Source organism: Python bivittatus, unplaced genomic scaffold (assembly GCF_059951505.1).
Source record: "Python bivittatus isolate LINGU-HERP-01145 unplaced genomic scaffold, Pbiv_v1 ctg000750_np1212, whole genome shotgun sequence".
Taxonomy (NCBI): Eukaryota; Metazoa; Chordata; class Lepidosauria; order Squamata; family Pythonidae; genus Python; species Python bivittatus.
The window spans coordinates 901,215-918,874 of record NW_028277102.1 but is presented as its reverse complement, the minus strand read 5'-3'; the positions used below and the strand labels follow the sequence as shown (position 1 = coordinate 918,874).

The window sequence follows — 17,660 nt, the reverse complement described above, 5'->3', positions numbered from 1 at the left end:
CCACACGTGGTCTTCATATGACATGCTGGAAACCTCCCAGAGGGTTTTGAAACACAGCTTTCTAGTCACTTGGGTTGTGGAGTGAATACCCAAGGAGGAATATTAACAATTCAATCCTTTCTCGTTCACTACTTTTAAAAATTAGAACCTTTTTTGGTGTCTGAAATGCTGGGGAAAGCTGGCTTCTGGTACACTGTTCAGGTTTAGATCCCAGCTGTGCGCAGCCAGCTAACTCCTTGGCTAAGCCCCTTGGTTCTCTTGCTTGCAGATGATGCTGGTGGTCCACTCCTCATTCAGAGAAGGCTACGTTACATCCAGGTGAGCAGTTGCTTGAGCCAAACCCAGCCTCTTCCCTGTCAAACAGACAAACATTCCTGTCCTCAAATATAAGCAGCTTATTCCTTAAAGCCATTAGTAATGGGGAAGGCATGTGGTCCAGTTTTACTATTTTGGGTCCCAACCACGGGCAGCCACATTGGTTGATGAACCAAAATGATTTGTATGCCCTGCTTAGCTATGGCTTTCTTCCCACTGGAGCAGTTATTTTCAAACTTGGCCAGTTCAAGATGTGTGGACTTCAACTCCCAGAATTCCCCAGCCAGCATGGCTGGCTGGGGAATTCTGGGAGTTGAAGTCCACACATCTTGAATTGGCCAAGTTTGAAAAACACTGCACTGGATTCTGTCAAGCTTTACAGCCATGGTTCTTTCTCCATCTTTCTCTCCTTCTCTAGTTGGGTGTGATGAGTTGGAGCGTGGCTGACGCTTGCAAAGGTAATGTATCATTACCGTGTGACTCGGAGCCTGAAAAGCAGCCGCCCCTCCCCTACACCAGGGATTTCTACATCAACATCTTCAAAATCCTACCTTGGCTCAAGGAGCAATTGAGAGAGGATCTGCATTTCCTGTAAACTGGCTCTTCCCATCGCACATGAGATGTTTTGAATAAATGGATCAAATATCTCCATGTCCCTTTAATTGAATGCAATATTAATAATTGTGTATTAAATGTCAGGGAGGGAGGGAGGCATACACACGCAGGTGAGTGATTTTATCCCTAATTGCATGACATCTTAAGCCAAAAACCTGGTTAAAATAACGTAATCCCTTAAGTGAAGCTAAGGAACCTTTACCCAACCTAGTGCCATCTAGTTGTACTGGGACTGCAACTCCCAGAACATCTAGCCATAGTAAAGAGCCACTATTTTGGATTTACACAACCAGGATTTGCAAACAAATGTTGGTTCCTATAAAGCCAGTGACACCATTCCAGGTTCTGATGAGATGCTAAGCCCCCAACTCTGGTGACAGAATGGCACATGGTGGAGAGAGGAAAGATAGCAACCCATTTGTGTGTGTTAACAGGACTTTTGGCTTAGTCTGCCACAAACACAGACTTTCCAACTCTGGTGGGAGTGGAGGTTGAGGCTATAAGGAGAACCACGTGTAGACGGATTGACACCAGGCATATTCCACACATCAACAACTTGTATCTGCCAAATAATTCTTTTTCAGAAATTCCAAGAAATGACAACTGTGTTAATTCATATTATACCCCATTAAAATGGCATTACAGGAATCAAAGCCTTTCTGGCTTGTGATGGCTTATGATCAAATTGGCATATATTCCCACAATCCGTTAGCCAATTGTTTCATTTCCAAGTTCTCGGCTAAACTGAAGAGCTTCCAAGTCTTCATGCTGGCGTAGCTTTGTTGTCTATTTTTCCCGAGACATATGCAACATAACAAAATAATTCAATGTTTGTGAGCTGCCAGATTTACTACAGCAAAACACTGGAAAACAGAAGTACACCTTTACGTGCACATCCATAAAGCTATTCCCTTTCTGGGTATGCAACATTATGTGCCACACAGAAAATAAGGAAGAACTAGTAAGCAAAGGAAATGGAAGGCGCGAAATAAGAGAAAACGCAGCTAACACCGCTACAAACACCGTTCTCTATACTTCTCCGTATCCTTGCAAACCATCATTCCTTCCACCACCTTCATACACAGATTCACACGTTCCCTTTTTATTTTTAAACTTACATTTTTCCTCTTGAAGATCTCATCAAATTAGTCCAGCCACAACTCCATCCTTGCCTCCTGTTGTTCTGCTATTTGATCTTCATTCTCTCTGTCAAATCACTTTAACGTCCTTCTTTCATACGAGTCACTCACGTTTAGCTTCATTCCACCTTCAGGAGACATCCTGGGCCTGTTTCTTCTTGTGTCAAAACACAGACTTAAGTAACCCATTCCCCCTACATCCCACTGTGACATTTTTGCAGTTCTCACTGCCATCCAAAAGGGGGCAGAAGCGTGCTCTCATACAGTTATTTTCAATTTTTCAACATTCTTTTGGGGCAACAGATCACAACCTACCAACATTTGCACATTGTAAACTTTCTCTGTGGCTCCCCCCCCCGCCTTTAATAAATATTCTACCAATACCGAAATACTTGCTCTAGTTTTTTTGCCTTTTATATATAACTCGCAATTATTTATTCCATCTCCTCTCAAACAGAACTATTCTTTTTTTTTTCCTGCCTTTTGTGCATGTGTGATTGTTGTGTTGATTTATGGGTTGACCATTTTATAAAGTAGAATTATTTTTTAAGCTGAATGGTACTGTTGAAGTTTAATTCATTGTCCTTATCTAGGAAGCCACCAAGTGCCTTCAAACTGTGGTGGGAGAGAAGTATGATAAATAAACAAATAAGCAATCTTGGCTTTTGATACATACATTTTAAACTGATACTCATCATGGTATCATACAGCTTATCTAATGTTCACTGCAAATACAGGTAGTCCTCACTTAATGATGCTAATTGGGACTGGAAACTCTGTCAAGTGATGTGGTCGTTGAGCGCAACGTCACGTGACCGTGCCACTTTATGATGGCATTTCCAGCAGCAGGCTTAAGTGAGGACTGCGCAGGTCATTAAGCAAGGACTTCATGTGATTGCAACTTCTGACTTCCTGCCAGCTTCCCCATTGACTTTGCTTGTGGGAAGGTCGGAAATGGCGATCATGTGACCGCAGGATGTTGCAACGGTTGGAAATGTGGGCCGGTCACTGAGTGCCCAAATCGCAATCATGTGACCGTGAGGATGTCACATGGGTTTTAAGTACAAGGACCAGTCGCAAGTATCACTCATTCAGTGCCGTTGTAATTTTGAATGGTCGCTGAATGAGTGGTCATTAAGCAAGGACTACCTGTAATTGGAATTCGCAGCCAACATGTCATTCTGAATATACAAAAGTATCTGCACATTCAAGTTCCCAATCAACACAACTCTACTATCACAAGCATTTCTTACATATTTTCCATAAATACATTAAATAACCAAGGGGGCATCACACATCTTTGTCTTACTTCCTGTTCGTTTGCTAAGCATTCCATTTATTCACACACATGCTTTGCTCCCATTGTATCCTGGTCTTATTCCAATCAATAATTTCCAATTCTGAATTTGCAGAAACTTTCCATACCTCAAGCCTATTTGCTTTACCAATGCACTTTTATCTATCAACAAACTAAAATAAACATTTCTACCGTTCATACATTTCTCAGTAACTGTCAGCCCAACAAGGTAGACCAGACTAAGGGACCAATACCATATAGGACAGGAAATGTTTATTGGAACATCTAAAGTAACAGAATCTTGCAAGTCTGAATGTGCTTCCCCCTCTCTCACTTTATCTTCATGTGAACTTGAAGATAGGAGGGGCATGCCTGAGATATTTTCTCATGTTATTTCCTTGGCGGAGCCCAAGCCCCTCTTATGATTGTTCCCTTGGTAGGAGCTCCTCCTCCTGTCCTTCAAAGCCATTCCCTCTACAGTAACCCGCTTTGCCTTTGTATCAGGAGTAACAGGATTCTTCCAATTGTCAGGCACAGATGCAGTCACATAGCCCTTCCACGAGCAAACTGCATCCGTGTTTTAACATTTCTCCAGCTACATCATCTTAGCATTTTTCAACGTTCTCACAGTACCTATTCTTTCCTTTTCATCCATTTTTCTTTGCCATAAACATATATAACATTTATTTCCGTTCCCTTTGACAAACTATTTTCATCTTTAAGTTTTCTCCTCGTTAAACAGCCTCTTCCATCTCATCACTCTGAGTATCCTTTCCCATACTCCCATTAGCATAATTCCACGCACTTCTGTGTCCCTCCGTAGCACAATTCTTCTCCCTGTTCCAAGCATATTCAAATATCCTCATGCTTTACACCTACTATCCATTCATTTGGTTGGGAGATTAATCTATCTTCTCATACTTTTCATTCAGAACTTTTACTTTCTCTTCTTCCAGTCCTTTAATGACTTATGCTTAAATCACAGGATTCAAAACCAACTGGCCTTTTTTCTATGTAGATGATCATCATGTTATCCCCAAACTTTGCTTGATGCTTGGCTAATTCTGAAGCTAATGAATTGTTTTTGTTATCAAACTAAATTGTATTCACTGTCTTTCTAGCCTGGTGGCCTCAACCTTCCTTTCTTTCAGCAGCATAGCGTCGATGAAAACAATCACTTCATTTTCTGTTGTTAAGTCACATTCAGAAAGAACCGAGTATCTACAGCAAATAATTCAGGGAACTGATGGTCCATCTACATTTTCTTTTAGACCATCCCCTGCATTTATAGAATCAAGCTGTTTCCCAAGCTGGGGAAGCACTGAGGTTCAAGCTTGTGTTAAAGGCACTTGGAAGAAAAGGACACAGCACTTTTCGAAGCCTCAGTCCTAAACTGGAATTAGCACGGTGCAAAAAGTTTTTAAAAGCCAATGTTTATTTGAATCTTTTAAGTGAACAAGGCAAAGAGAAGATGGGGATCGGTGTTCCTACACTTCAAAAGTTATCCTCTTTGTAAATAACCTGGGATCGCTTGTCTCGATGAGAACCATTTATGGTGTTTATCACGGCTGAAAAGGAAATGAAAGACGTCAGTGACCCCAGCAAAAGATAAATAGCTTTTGGCTTCTCCCACTTCTCCCGCTTTACCTCCAAAGAGAAACATGCAAAGCACATGGAGATGAGTGGAAGTGGGCATAAGTCCCCTCTCCCCGCAACTTTAATTTCGGATACAGAAATGTTTTGGGAATGACTTGATCTTGGGTCCTCTGATGCCAGACCCTAATTACCAGTGAGGCCTAGGCATGTTTATTTAGTCCCCGTCTTAGGTTTTCAAGCACAAGCAGGGACAATGTAGAACAGCACCTAGATGGAGCCCCAAGCAACTGCATGAGTGGAAAACATTGTTTGGGCTGCTTTGAGTGTAAAGAAAAAATTGGCCTGGGGACCTTGTTGGGCATACGCATCTGCCCTCAGAGGCTTTGCACCCCCTTCCTGGCACTTCTCATGCTTCCGTCTACATCCACATCCTCACCCAAAGTTCCCCAGACGGAGTTGCCGACAGCCACATCCAACATGGGCTGCTTGCGAGCGATGCTGACCGTCAGCTTCACATCTTCCACGACGGTACCGTTGAGCTGTGAGGAGACAAGACACCCAATTGCTCAAGAGCCCAGACCAGCTTTGAGAAAAGAAAGAGAGACTTGCCTGTCTCGTAAAGGCCAGTAAGACTTGACCAAGCCAAGGTCCATCATCCTACAATGATGTCTGGCATCAGAGCAACAAAAAAAGGGGGAGGGGCTGATCCCCGATATAATGCGATCATTAGAACCCGCTGCTCGGCCAACTGCAAAGAGTAAAAAATGATGGAGGGAGCTGGGGCTCCAGCATCGTTCCTCCTGTTTTGCTTCTGCCATCTGTAAGAAAATGCCTTCTCCAATACCTGAGCAGTCGCTCGGTCTGCTGATTCGATCTTGTCATAGGTGACGAAAGCACAGCTGAGGGTGGGAAAAGAAGAGAACAGTTAGTGAGGGTAATGGAGAGGAGGTCCCCAGGTGGCTAACTGCTCAGTGGCCCAAGGCGCTATTTATCGAGAAGCCGCGGTCCATGTGGGTGGCGACCCAAAGTTGCAAATCTCTGTCCCTCTGTCCCAAATGGAAGGAGAAGCAGAGGAAGGGGAGGGGAAGGAGGGGGAACAAGGCCACTAAGCAGTTAAAGCGGACTTCTCAAGCTTTCTGCAATTATGGAATTAATTTCTGCAATTAAATAAACATTTGAAAGTGCAGGGACTAGAGAGGCCCATGGAGGGGCAGTAAGAGGAGTCAAAAATTGAAGAGAGTGGCTGCGACCACACAACTGGTTGCAGTTTACAACCATTCCTCACATTTATGGCCATTATAACATCCTGTGGTCAAGAGATAGCCATTCAGGCACTCCACAACTGGCGTGCATCTCGTGGTCACATGATCGCCATTTGCAAGATTCACAACCCTTTTTTTAAAAAATCAATTTTTGGCCCCCTTGTAGTTGGTCCTATCAAGGACCACTGAATTCAGTCATCCGTAAACGTACCCTCCCTACATTCTGGTCTTTAAGAACATGGGAGTTTACATTTTTCAGCAAATAAGATAGTGATTGTTACTGCACGTGTATATGCATTCCCATCCCCTCCATTTAAAAAAAAAAAAAATTAACATGTTTTGTGTACTAAAAATGTAATCCAAGATTAAGTATTTATCACTTGCATTATTTTGTGTAACTGATGCCATATGGCAACGACTCTCAGCCTAACCTTGTTGGTCAAAATCATTCTTTAATAGAAATCTTTTAAATGCTAAGCCTTCTGTATCAGAAAGAGAGGTCAGCTGTTTGGGGGTGAATGTGGGGAGGCAAAGACAGGGGCTGAGCCAGTGAATGTGCTCTGGCTGGCAACCACGTGGAGGAGGCAATGGACCACCTGATGGTTCACTATAAACCCCAGGATTCAAGGGACAAAAAAAGCTTGTTTGAACTAATTTTTCTTTATTTAATCTACTTTAAAGTGCCCAAGGAACACAATACCCACGTCTGCAGCATGGCTGAAGGAACCAAAGAACCAAGTCTCTTCTTTCCAACCCATGAATTCTTTGCTTCAGCTAAAACCCCAACTCTAGTTTGAGGAATATGGCTAAGCCGTATCTAATTTTGGTTTTACTGAATAGACCACATCAGTGGATCGACACACAAAGCTAAGCCATGAAGTATGATTTACAAGGCACGATGGCAAGGCCAGACAACATCCTAAACCCAAAGGAAGCTAGTCATCCCGAGAGGACCTACTCGGGATCCCACCTTTCACCTCTCAAGGTGAAAGAAATGCAGGCCAGAAAACAGAAATGCAGCAGTGGTCCTGACAGTGTGGACTCTGCTTCTCCCAGCAGAGCACCAGGTCCCTTCACTCCTGGCATTTCAAAGACACCAAAAAAGCTTCTTTATCAGCAGGCGTTCAATGGCAAACCCAGTGATCACCAGGTGGCCCTTTAGCCTTTGATGCAATTTTAACTGGGGGTGGGCAGTTGTGGTTTGAGGAATGTTTTGATTTTATATTTGATGTTTTCACTCTAAAACACCCAGAATCTATAGAAGTCCATCCCATCTCAGCAGTAGGTGGGATCTCAGCCCATGACCCAGGAGGGCAGAAATTGTTGCATGGGAAATATCAATCCCCTTCAAGATTATTTCAACGTTATCTTCTCCCAATGGCTAGCAAAGCAATACTAGAGAAGATTCCTCAATTCTGGATGCAGATCCTTGTCCATATCTACGCAATCCTGAGAAACAGATCCGTAGATTATGGACAATATAGCACGATGGGATAAACTTCCGGATAACTGTAACATCATTTGTATTCTGAGGTAGTGGAAATGAGGCAGCCGTCTTGAAGATGGCCACGGTTCCCTTAAAGAGATGAGTGAATTGTTTGGCAAGATTCTGCTTCATTTTCATGCAAATTTCCACTGAGGGCATCATTTGGACTTTCTTCTGAGAGCCCGCCCACCTTCTTCCCGGCACTCACTTGCGGAAGTTGTCTACCGAGAGGTCAATGATGTTCCCAAAGGCCGAGAAAGCCGTACTCAACATGGCCTCATTCATATTTGCCCCATACACATACACCGTATTCCCTTTGCGGGGGACACGCCAGTCGGGGAAACTATCTGATCCTGGGTAACGAAGGGAAAAAAAAGCTCAGAAAAAGATTGTACCTCAATTCTGCCAGAGCCCTGCAAATTACACAGAACACCAAATCTTCTTCTCTTTTCTCTCGCAGAATCAATATCCCATATATACTCACATATAAGCCCATCTGTGTATAAGGTGGCCCTCAAATTTTTAACCAAAATACTGTGAAAAATGTGCCACCTGCGGATAAGCCGACCCTTGAAATTTTTGTTTGCTTTAAATTTCACAATAGGCTTATCCGTGGGTAATCCACGCATTATCCATTTTTCATAGTATTTTGGTTAAAAATTTGAGGGCCAGCTTATACACAGATGGGCTTATATGCAGGTACTTTAAACAACTATTACTGTATATACATGCGGATAAGCCAAACCCAATTTTGGGGGTGTATTTTGGCACCTGAAATTCTCAACTTATTTACGAGGATATACGGTACTCTGGGTCCCAATCAAACTCTTGCCATTGCCAAGTATGTTAATGGCTTATTTCTCACATTTATTTCCTGCTGATTACAATGCCCAGCTATACTACTAAATGGCTGGATTCCACTATCGGTAAACTGGGATTCCAGCTCAATCCAACAGTCCACTGCATGGATCCTGCAGGCATCAATTTAGCTGGGAAATGGGTGCTCTCCGGTTGGCATATATCTACTTGTTTTTTTAATTCTGTGACCAGCCACGCCAAGAGAGCAGCCATTTAAGGAATGTGCATGTCCATCCCCCATGGTCCTCACATGTTCTCCGTCATCTGTATATGCCCACCTGCTTCAAAGTAAGAGGACTCCTAATCTATACTATCCACATTGCCCTTCAGAAGACCCAAGTATTTCTTACGGCGGAAGCCTTCTCTGTCCCGCTCACGCCCTCGATCCCGATCTCGGTCCCGGTCTCTGTCTCGGTCCCGGTCTCTGTCTCGATCTCTGTCCCGGTCCCTACTCCTGTCCCGGCTCCGATCCCGGTCACAGTCCCTCTCGTGACCATGCAGACTTTCACTCTGGTCTGGTTCTTTGTCTGGATCCCTGCCTTCTTCTGTCTCCTTCTCGGGATCTCGCAGACAATCACTGGGACTCACAAAGCTAGGAGAGAGCATGGAAGGAGGAGAATTGATTCCCCAGAGGCTGCAGAATCTGAAGCAGGACCTGCGAGAGGACCCTTGGCATCTAGTTCCCCAAATCAGAGCTACGGGGCACAGGAGGAAATAGATGCCATGAAATACAACACTTGGTCTTGTAGGCAAACAAGAGTCAACATTGACATAATTGCCTTCATGTTTTGCTTCCGGCTTTTGAGTATCAAATGTCATGCCACTTGCCTTTTCTTTCTTCCCATTTGCTTGCAGCAAACTTTCAAAACTGTTTTCAGTTATTAACGTCTGTTATCATTCCCCAAATACCTTGCAAATTACTACTTTTAGCAACGTCATTCTCACTTGTTACATTTGATTTCCATCAGATCTCTTCCATCCCTCGGGGTAACCCTTTTGCCATAATAAACATGATGCCCCTTACAGTCTCATTAGACTCTGTTGATGTTCTTTTTAAAGGATTGTCATTTGTTTAAAAAAAAAAAAATAGGGCAGTTTTTCACCTACACACATCATTTAGTTCAGTGTTTTGCACATCTGAACTACAGGCCAGCAAATATCCAAATCGGTTGATAAAGTCCTGGGTGGTTTGCATGAATCAGTGCTAGAAATATGCATCTATGTGTGGAAAAAGAATGAGTTCTAGCTTTTAGAATCAATTCTTAGGCTCCGAATTCTTTAAGTGCATATTTTTCACAGTGAGGAACCTTTCAATCTATTTAGTCTCAACTAAAATCACCAAAAGAAGAAAGTTACACTAAACAGTGATTGCCATGCCTCAGTACAAAAGCACTACAGTTACTACAACCCAATCGTTATCATCTGGATTTCTCCAGTGACTGAATAGATTCTGCTTGCCAAAGTTGGCATCAATGAGGGCAATTATCATGATAGTACCATAATAATGATATGAATGGAACCAACCTCTCATACAGATACTTCCTTTGGGGGCGCCGGGCCTAAAATGAAACATTTTAAAAAAAAGATGGCTTATTAAGTGTGAAATTACAAGTTAACATCATTTAGCAAATCCTGTGTTGAAATCAGGAAATAATCTTTAGCCAGCATGACCAAGGGCTGGCAGAAGAATGAGAGTTTGGTGTAATACTTAAGGTACTGTATTGAACTAAAAACCAGAAGACAGGGAAGTCAGATTCTCCTTTAAGCACAGAGGCCAACTGGATGACTTTGGGCCAGTCCCTCTCTCTCAGCCCAACCCACCTCATGGGATTGTTGTGGTGGGGAAAATAGGAGGTAGGAGGATTACAGGTAGTCCTTGCTTACCAACTACCTTGTTTAGCAACTGTTCAAAGGTACAACAGTTGAAAAAACCCAGCTTTACAACCATTCCTCACATTTATGGCCATTATAACATCCTGTGGTCAAGAGATAGCCATTCAGGCACTCCACAACTGGTGTGCATCCCGTGGTCACATGATCGCCATTTGCAAGATTCACAACCAGCTTCCAACAAGCAGAATTAACAGAGAACGCGGAAGTGAAATCGCAAGTTGCAGTCACATGATGTCTTAACAGAAGTGGAAGTGACATCATAAATTCGGCGCAATCACATGATTTTTCACTTAGCAACCATGGAGCTTAGCAATGGAGTTGCCAGTCCCAATTATGGTCAGTAAGCGAGGACTACCTGTACATGCACTGCCTTGAGTTGGGAGTGGGATGTAAATCTAATGTTGAGGTGGGATGTAAATCTAATGTTTAAAAATCTGAATAGCTTTGGGCTGTGAGAAGTCACTGTGAGTGTAAACATGGGGCAGGGGTGGAGGAATTGTGGCTAGCTGAAAACTGAAGAACATTTCTTCAGCATTCATTTTATCCTAAGAAAGGATTGTGCAACATTCTTGGAAATGTTTTGATTTTTTGTTACTTCCCACAATGCATTTCCACACCCTCTATTTCCACCATACCAGTCTATCCCAGGATAAAGAACAGGTGAAAGCATTAAAAGCTCTTACAGATCCATCACCAGGGGAACCCAAGGATATCAGCACTTCACAGAAGTTGGGTGGAGCCCCATCAAAGTGTCACATCTGGGACTGTATATTCCAAACCACTGAAGGAGAAACAAGCAAGCTCTGCCCTAATCAATTTCCCACCCTTATTTGGGGAATTGTATCTCAGGTACCTCTCGGGAATCATCATCTGCTGAGACGCTGCGCTGAAAAGGCTGGTAAGTTGGGGCAGATCCTTTCTTGGTCTCCTAAAGACAAACAAGCATTAAAAGCAAGCTAAAAGCAATCCTGACCCACTATACTGGTTCTCCTGCACCTCCTTGCATTAACCCAGCTTACTTTTGGCTTCCCCTTCCGAGTCCGAGAGCGCTTGAACCCCGAGTTCTTGTTCTCGGCTTTAATAGCACTGATGGCCCCCGTTTTCACCAGCATCTTGGCTTGTTCTGTAGCTGTTGCAGTGTCTACTACTGGCTGATCTGAGATGGCTGGAAACAAGAAAGAAAGGAAAAAACTGCTGTCCCCAAATGGATGATCTTTGCAGGAGGGCACCTCCCTCACAGCAGCCCACCTTTTCTCAAAAGTCCAACTTACAACGCTTAATTCCTCCCTGGATTGCCTGACTGGTTGAACCCTGTTGCTTTTTTAAGGCCATGAGAGCCTTTTTCTGGATTGGAAGAAGAAAAAATAAAGTCAGTCAAAGATATGCATAGTCCAACCTCCCTTCCTTTCCAAAAATCACTATTGCGTAGACAATTTATTTCCTATTGCACTAAACTACTGCAATAAATTTGGATTTCTGACTTCCAAATGGTTTACAGTGGCTAGAGCAACAACTACATATCTGTCTTTCCTAAAGCAAAACAAAGCAAACAACATGAAAAACAGGAATGACTTAAAAAAAAGAAAAGTGTAAGGCTTCAGTTCTGATAACAACATATATATTCAGAAATACCCTTTGCCTTTCTTAATTTCCAATACTCATTTCATACCTCACGAAAAGCCATTAAATAGCTTGTTTACTTGGGCTTATACCAATATGTGAAGTTAAGACCTGGTGGTTTGTAAATAAAACTATTATTTATCAGTCTGTTGAATAAGCCATTCTGGCTTGTTCAGTAAATCATGGTTAAAACAAATGACTGCTGAGGTTATATCAGAATCCATGCTTCAGTCCTGTGGAATCTATTATTACTATTATTGCTGTGGTGGTGGTGGTTGGTGGTACAGCCAGCCAGATGTTTAGGCTGGATTTGGCATTTTTATCCACCTATTGAGTCCTTCCCAAGGCCCTGGGATAGGTAAATGTTGTTTGAGGGTGTTAAAAAGATATGGTTGCAGGATGTCAGCTGTTCCAAGTAAAGCTGCCTTTTGCAATGGACTGATGGTGATTTTGTCACTGCCGATGGTCTTCAAGTGGTGCTCCAGAGGTTTTGGGATTGCACTCAAGGTGCCTATAACTATTGGTACTATCTTTGCTTTCTTTTGCCATAGTTGCTCTATTTCTATTTGCAGGTCTTTGTATTTTGTGATTTCTCCAGTTCTTTCTCTTCTCTTATTTACTATATTCACCAGCTAGATCACTGTAGCTGACTCCTGCAGCCGTACATTAAGGCGGGTGAATATAGTACATAATTATAATAATAATAGATTCCACGGGCCTGGAGCCTACCTGCCCAACTAACTTATCATTATATCAGGTTCCCAAGATCCATTCAGTCCCTTTCTCTGTCTACCCTCATGAGGATATTTTTCATCCTCAAGCTGACACAATCTGACCTTTTTCTTGAGTTTGGCAAATTTCTTCTGTAGAGCCTCCTCATCTTCTGTTAGGCCAGGTGGCAAAACAATCATGATGGAATGGTACGGTATTGCCTAGAATGAGAAATCAAGGAAGGAATCAGTCAGGTGAAGCTTGGTGGTTGGCTACTGATGGGCATACAGGCAGGCAGGGCATCCTCAGGATTAGCAAATACATTTTAATATATTTTATTGTTGTACTGAATATTCATATATGTTATTGTTGCCTTTTTTTGTAATTTATAACCCTGCAATTTCTATTTTTTAAAGCAAGCATATTACTGTACATGTATTACAATATCTTTCAAATACTATTTATGTTTTATGTTATGGTACTTGTGGAATTAATGTATATTTTATATTGTATTTTAATTGATTTTATCTCCTCTATAAACTCCCCAGAGTCGCTTTTTAACAAGATGGGTGGTGACTACATACATACATGCATGCATACCTACCTACCTCCTGCCTTTCCTTCAGGAGCTCAAGATGATGTCCATAGCACTCCCCCCTCCCATTTTTCTCTGCAACAACCACCCTGGGAGGTAGGTTGGACTGAGAGAAAGTAAGTGGCCCAAAGTTATTCAGGGAGCTTCTGTGGCCAAGGGGTTACCAGAATCTGGGTCTCCCCACTCCCAGGTGATAGACCCATACAATCTAACTAGAAACACAGTATATGCCTAAAATATATCATCATGAGAGCCACTTTGGCCTAACAATTAAGGTGCTGGATTAGGAGCAGGAAAACCTGAGTTCTAGTCCTGCCTGAGGCACAGATAGTGGCTGGGTGACTTTGGGCCAGTCCTTTCCTCTCAGCCCGAGGAAGAAGGTAAACCACTTCAGAAAATCTTGCCAAGAAAACTGCATGGCCTGTCCATATAGTTGCCAGCACTCCAGAATGACTCACAGGCACACGCAACATCCCTGCCCCCCCATACAGCATAACCAAAGTGCTTCCATCAAAAAAGAACTACAGTGGTACCTCGGTTCACGAACGCTTCTGTTCACGAACAATTCGGTTTGCGACCAGCACCGTTTGCAAAATTTTGCTTCCGTTCACAAACTCCGCATCGGGTGACGAACACGACCCGCGGCCATTTTCCCTGCTCTGACACGTGGTCGTGGCTTCCTGTAGGGAGGGGGACTCTCCCTCCAAACAATAACCGCCTCCCCACCCGCCTTCCTGTCCTCCACGCCAGAAGTCGCCTCAAGCAAGGTTAGCGTTCTCTCTCTTCATACTGTACTTTGTTTCATATTTTTGTGGTTTAAAAAAAAAATACATATGGTTCAGAACAGATTAACCGTATTTACACTGAAACTTATGGGAAAATTTGATTCGGTTGGCGACCAAAATTGGTTGGCGACCACATTCGTAGGGGTCAGAACGGATTAACCGTATTTACATTGAACCTTATGGGAAAATTTGATTCGGTTTGCGACCAATTCGGTTCACGACCAGAGTTGCGGAACGAATTAAGTTCATGAACCGAGGTACCACTGTACTTCAAACATACATCAGCCTATATTTTTATTTACTTATATTTCAAATTTAGTCACCGCCCATCTCACTCAAGGAGCCACCTGAATTTGCAATAAAACAAGAATAAACACTAATTAAAATACAATAAAAACAGTGTACATAAATAAATAATGTATTCCAAGGAATTGATGGTAAATGAAAGTTATTAACCTACGGGAGTGTCTTCAGGGTGTCAGCCACCTCCAGGGTTGTTTACCTTTCCTCATGACCCTTTTTATGTGTTTATGTATGTGTGTGTGTGTGTGTGTGTGTGTGTGTGTATATATATATATATATATATATATATATATATATATTCTATATGCTAGAACAATGTTTCTTAAAGTGTGGTCCCCAAAAGACCCTCTCAGGGGTCCGCAAAATCAAAATTATTTGTCAGCCTATGTTGAAAAATAATACAATATTAAAATCCCATCAAACAACCGTGCGAAGCAGCAGCAGCAGCAGCAGCAGCAGCAGCAGCAGCAGCAGCAGCAGCAGCAAATATCAATTTTAATTCTGAATATGGTCAACATTGATAAATATAACCCATACAACAAGAGCTCTTTTGGGATCCTCCATAATTTTTAAAAGTGGGAAGGGGCTCTGAGAGAAAAAAGTTTGAGAAATACTGCGTTAGAAGAACATGATGAAAATCCTGGGTACAATAGATAAGTAAAGGAATATAGGATGCTTTATGGATAAAGTTTCCATTACAATTTGCAACTCTTAGAAATGTTCAAAGCACGGCTACCTACTTAATTATTTGTCCTATTAACTATTCATTTATTCGTTCAATTTATATAGCCGCCCACCTCAAATGCATGACTGGGAAGCTTATAACAATTAAAAGCACCACAGAGAAAACAACAGAATCTTAAAAACATATAAAACATATATAGAACCTTATAAAAAAAACCAGATAATCCACACCTGAGTTATAAAAAAAACAATCAACACTCAACACAATCACTGTTCAGATTCTACTGCACATCCAGGTCTCCAAGCCTGGTAGCAAATCACATCTTCAAGGCCTCACAAAAGGCCAACGGGATCAGGGGCCAAACTGATCTTTGGGGGGGGGTGATGTTCCAAAGGCTGGGGGCCAAGACAGAAAAGGCTTTCTTCCTGGGTGCTGCCAGATGGCATCCCCTAACAGACAGGACCTCATGCCTCTCCGACCTGCCCTAATGGGATGGGTAGACGTAACCAGGGAGAGGCAGGCCCTCAAATAACCTGGCCCCATTCCATAAAGAGTTTTATAGGTCATCACCAGCACCTCAAATTGAACCCGGGAGCCAAGAGGCAGCCAGTGCAGTCCATGGAGCAGAGGTATAATGTGTGCTGACTGAAGAGTGCACATAACTACTCGCCCAGCCCCATTCTGCACCAGTTGTACCTTCCAGATGCTCTTCAAGGGCAGCCCCATGTAGACCGTGTTGCAGTAGCCCATTTTGAAAGTGACCAAGGCATGAGTGACCTGAGAAGAGCCTCCCACTCCAAGAACGGGCACAACTAGCACACAACACCAACTTCTGCAAAGGCTCTCCTGGCCACAGCTGCTACCTACTTGAGCAGGAGCCGTGAGTCCAGGAGGACCCCCAAATTGCACCCAGATTCTGCTTAGGGCAGTGCAACCCCATCCAGAACAAGAGATGGCAAGTCCCCAGAAGCAGGGGGCCCCAAAACCCAAAGCCCCTCAGCCTCTGTAGGGCTGAGCTGTTCCCCACCCAAACCCCCACAAGCCTCCAAGCACGGAGACAGGACCTCCACAGCACCCGGGGCAGAGATGTAAAGCCGGGTATCCCCAACGTACTGCCGAAGCCTCACCCCAGGCCATCAGATGACCTCACTCGGCAGCTTCAGGTAGACGTCCAACAGGAGCAGAGCCAGCGCCAATCCTTTACGTACTGCAACACTTCCTTCGTACTACAACTCTCCGCAGCCGAGAGCAATATACAGTCCAACGAATCAAAAGTTATTGGACATCCCAGGAATACAGACTGCCCGCACGGATTCCCCCTCATGACACCATCCTCACGACCACCGGCAACCCGAAGCAGCCCGATTCCCTCCGCCCAGGCCCGGGCCCCCAAACGCCCACTGAAAAAGCCGCGATTTCAAAGTCTCCTGAGGAACGGAGGGGGGCGCGGCGCCTGTACCCGAGGCGAGGCCTTCCCCGGCGGGGGGGGGGGCGGGGATCTGCCGGATACTCGCCGCGATTCCCTCGTGGTGCAGTTCACAGCCGAGACCCCCCCCTCCCCGCAGCGCCAAGCCAAGGTTCCCTCACGCCTGGGTTCCTTCATTCATCCGACGGAGGCGTCGCCCACCTGCGGCGGCGGCGGCGGCGGCGGCTGCTGCCTGGGTGGCAAGAGACTCAAACGGAGCTCGGCGGACCCCTTCCCCGGGCTCGGGCCTGCCTTTTCCTTTCGTGCCCCTATGAAAGGGGCAGCCCCTCTCTGGGCAGCGGGGGGGGGTCCCGACCTTAGCTAAGAGGAGCTCCCTGGATGTCGCTGCAGCCGCTAAGGATTTCGCACGCCGCGTAACCGCCGGGTCCCCCCGCTCCCCCTGGCCCGCGCTGCCGGGACTCACCTCCGGGCTCGCAATCCTGCAAGGGCGCCAAAGCGGGGGCAGCCGCAAGCTCGGCCTCGCCTCCTCCCGCCGCCTCGAAACCCCGCGGGCAGCGCAGGGCAACGCAGCGTTCCGCTCCGAGCCCTCCCAGGGTGCACCGCGCCCTCCCAGGGTGCACCGCGAGCCAGGCCAGCTGCTTTCCCCGCGGAGCGGGGCCGAGCCGTCCCGGGATGCATTGCGGCTCAGGCCAATGCGGAGCGGAGCGGCGGCTTGGCACCCTCGCTTCGATTTTTTCTCCACTCACCGGTTGTTTCTGTTTTTCCGGCTTGCCTTTCAGGCCAGACCCTTCCCAAGATGGAAGAGGAGGAGGGAGAGGAAGAGTGGGGAGGCTTAATTTGCATACGGCGCCCAGCAACGCGAAAGCTATTGGCTGATAATAAAGGAAGTTGACTTTGGAGGCACGAGGGCGGAAAAATAAGAAAGGAGAACGGAGGGGGCGTTCTGGATTTGCATATTAGGCTGTCATTGGCTGGACCATATACAACGATGACGTTCGAAGCACGGGAAGATCCGAAACCAAACAGTTTTTTTTACAGTATTTGAATACCCAACTGCTCATTGGCTGGCTTTGG

General features: G+C 44.6%; 2 protein-coding genes across 3 annotated transcripts in view; one reads left to right on the top strand and one right to left on the bottom strand.

Moving 5' to 3' along the window:
• The window catches only part of LOC103054626 (complement factor B-like), a 31,431-nt gene extending 30,469 nt beyond the window's left edge, over positions 1-962 (top strand). Inside the window, exons 17-18 of the mRNA XM_088128606.1 lie at positions 269-318; positions 734-962. Coding sequence (XP_087984732.1) covers positions 269-318; positions 734-910 — 227 coding nt within the window. The 3' untranslated portion in view covers positions 911-962. The remainder of the gene's footprint in view (positions 1-268; positions 319-733) is intronic.
• On the bottom strand, positions 944-17,486 carry NELFE (negative elongation factor complex member E). Of its 2 annotated transcripts, none has more exons than XM_088128608.1 (11): positions 17,333-17,486; positions 12,918-13,013; positions 11,733-11,805; positions 11,481-11,626; positions 11,315-11,389; positions 10,093-10,127; positions 8,919-9,160; positions 7,919-8,063; positions 5,807-5,861; positions 5,399-5,501; positions 944-4,934 (listed from the first exon to the last, which is right to left on the bottom strand). In XM_088128608.1, the coding sequence occupies exons 2-11, from the start codon at positions 12,990-12,992 to the stop codon at positions 4,861-4,863; spliced, it is 1,023 nt and encodes a 340-aa protein (XP_087984734.1). In that variant the 5' UTR covers positions 12,993-13,013; positions 17,333-17,486; the 3' UTR covers positions 944-4,860. The 2 variants fall into 2 exon arrangements, with proteins under 2 accessions (XP_087984734.1, XP_087984733.1); XM_088128607.1 differs by lacking the exon at positions 17,333-17,486 and adding an exon at positions 17,050-17,209.
• Between the last annotated feature and the right edge of the window lie 174 nt (positions 17,487-17,660).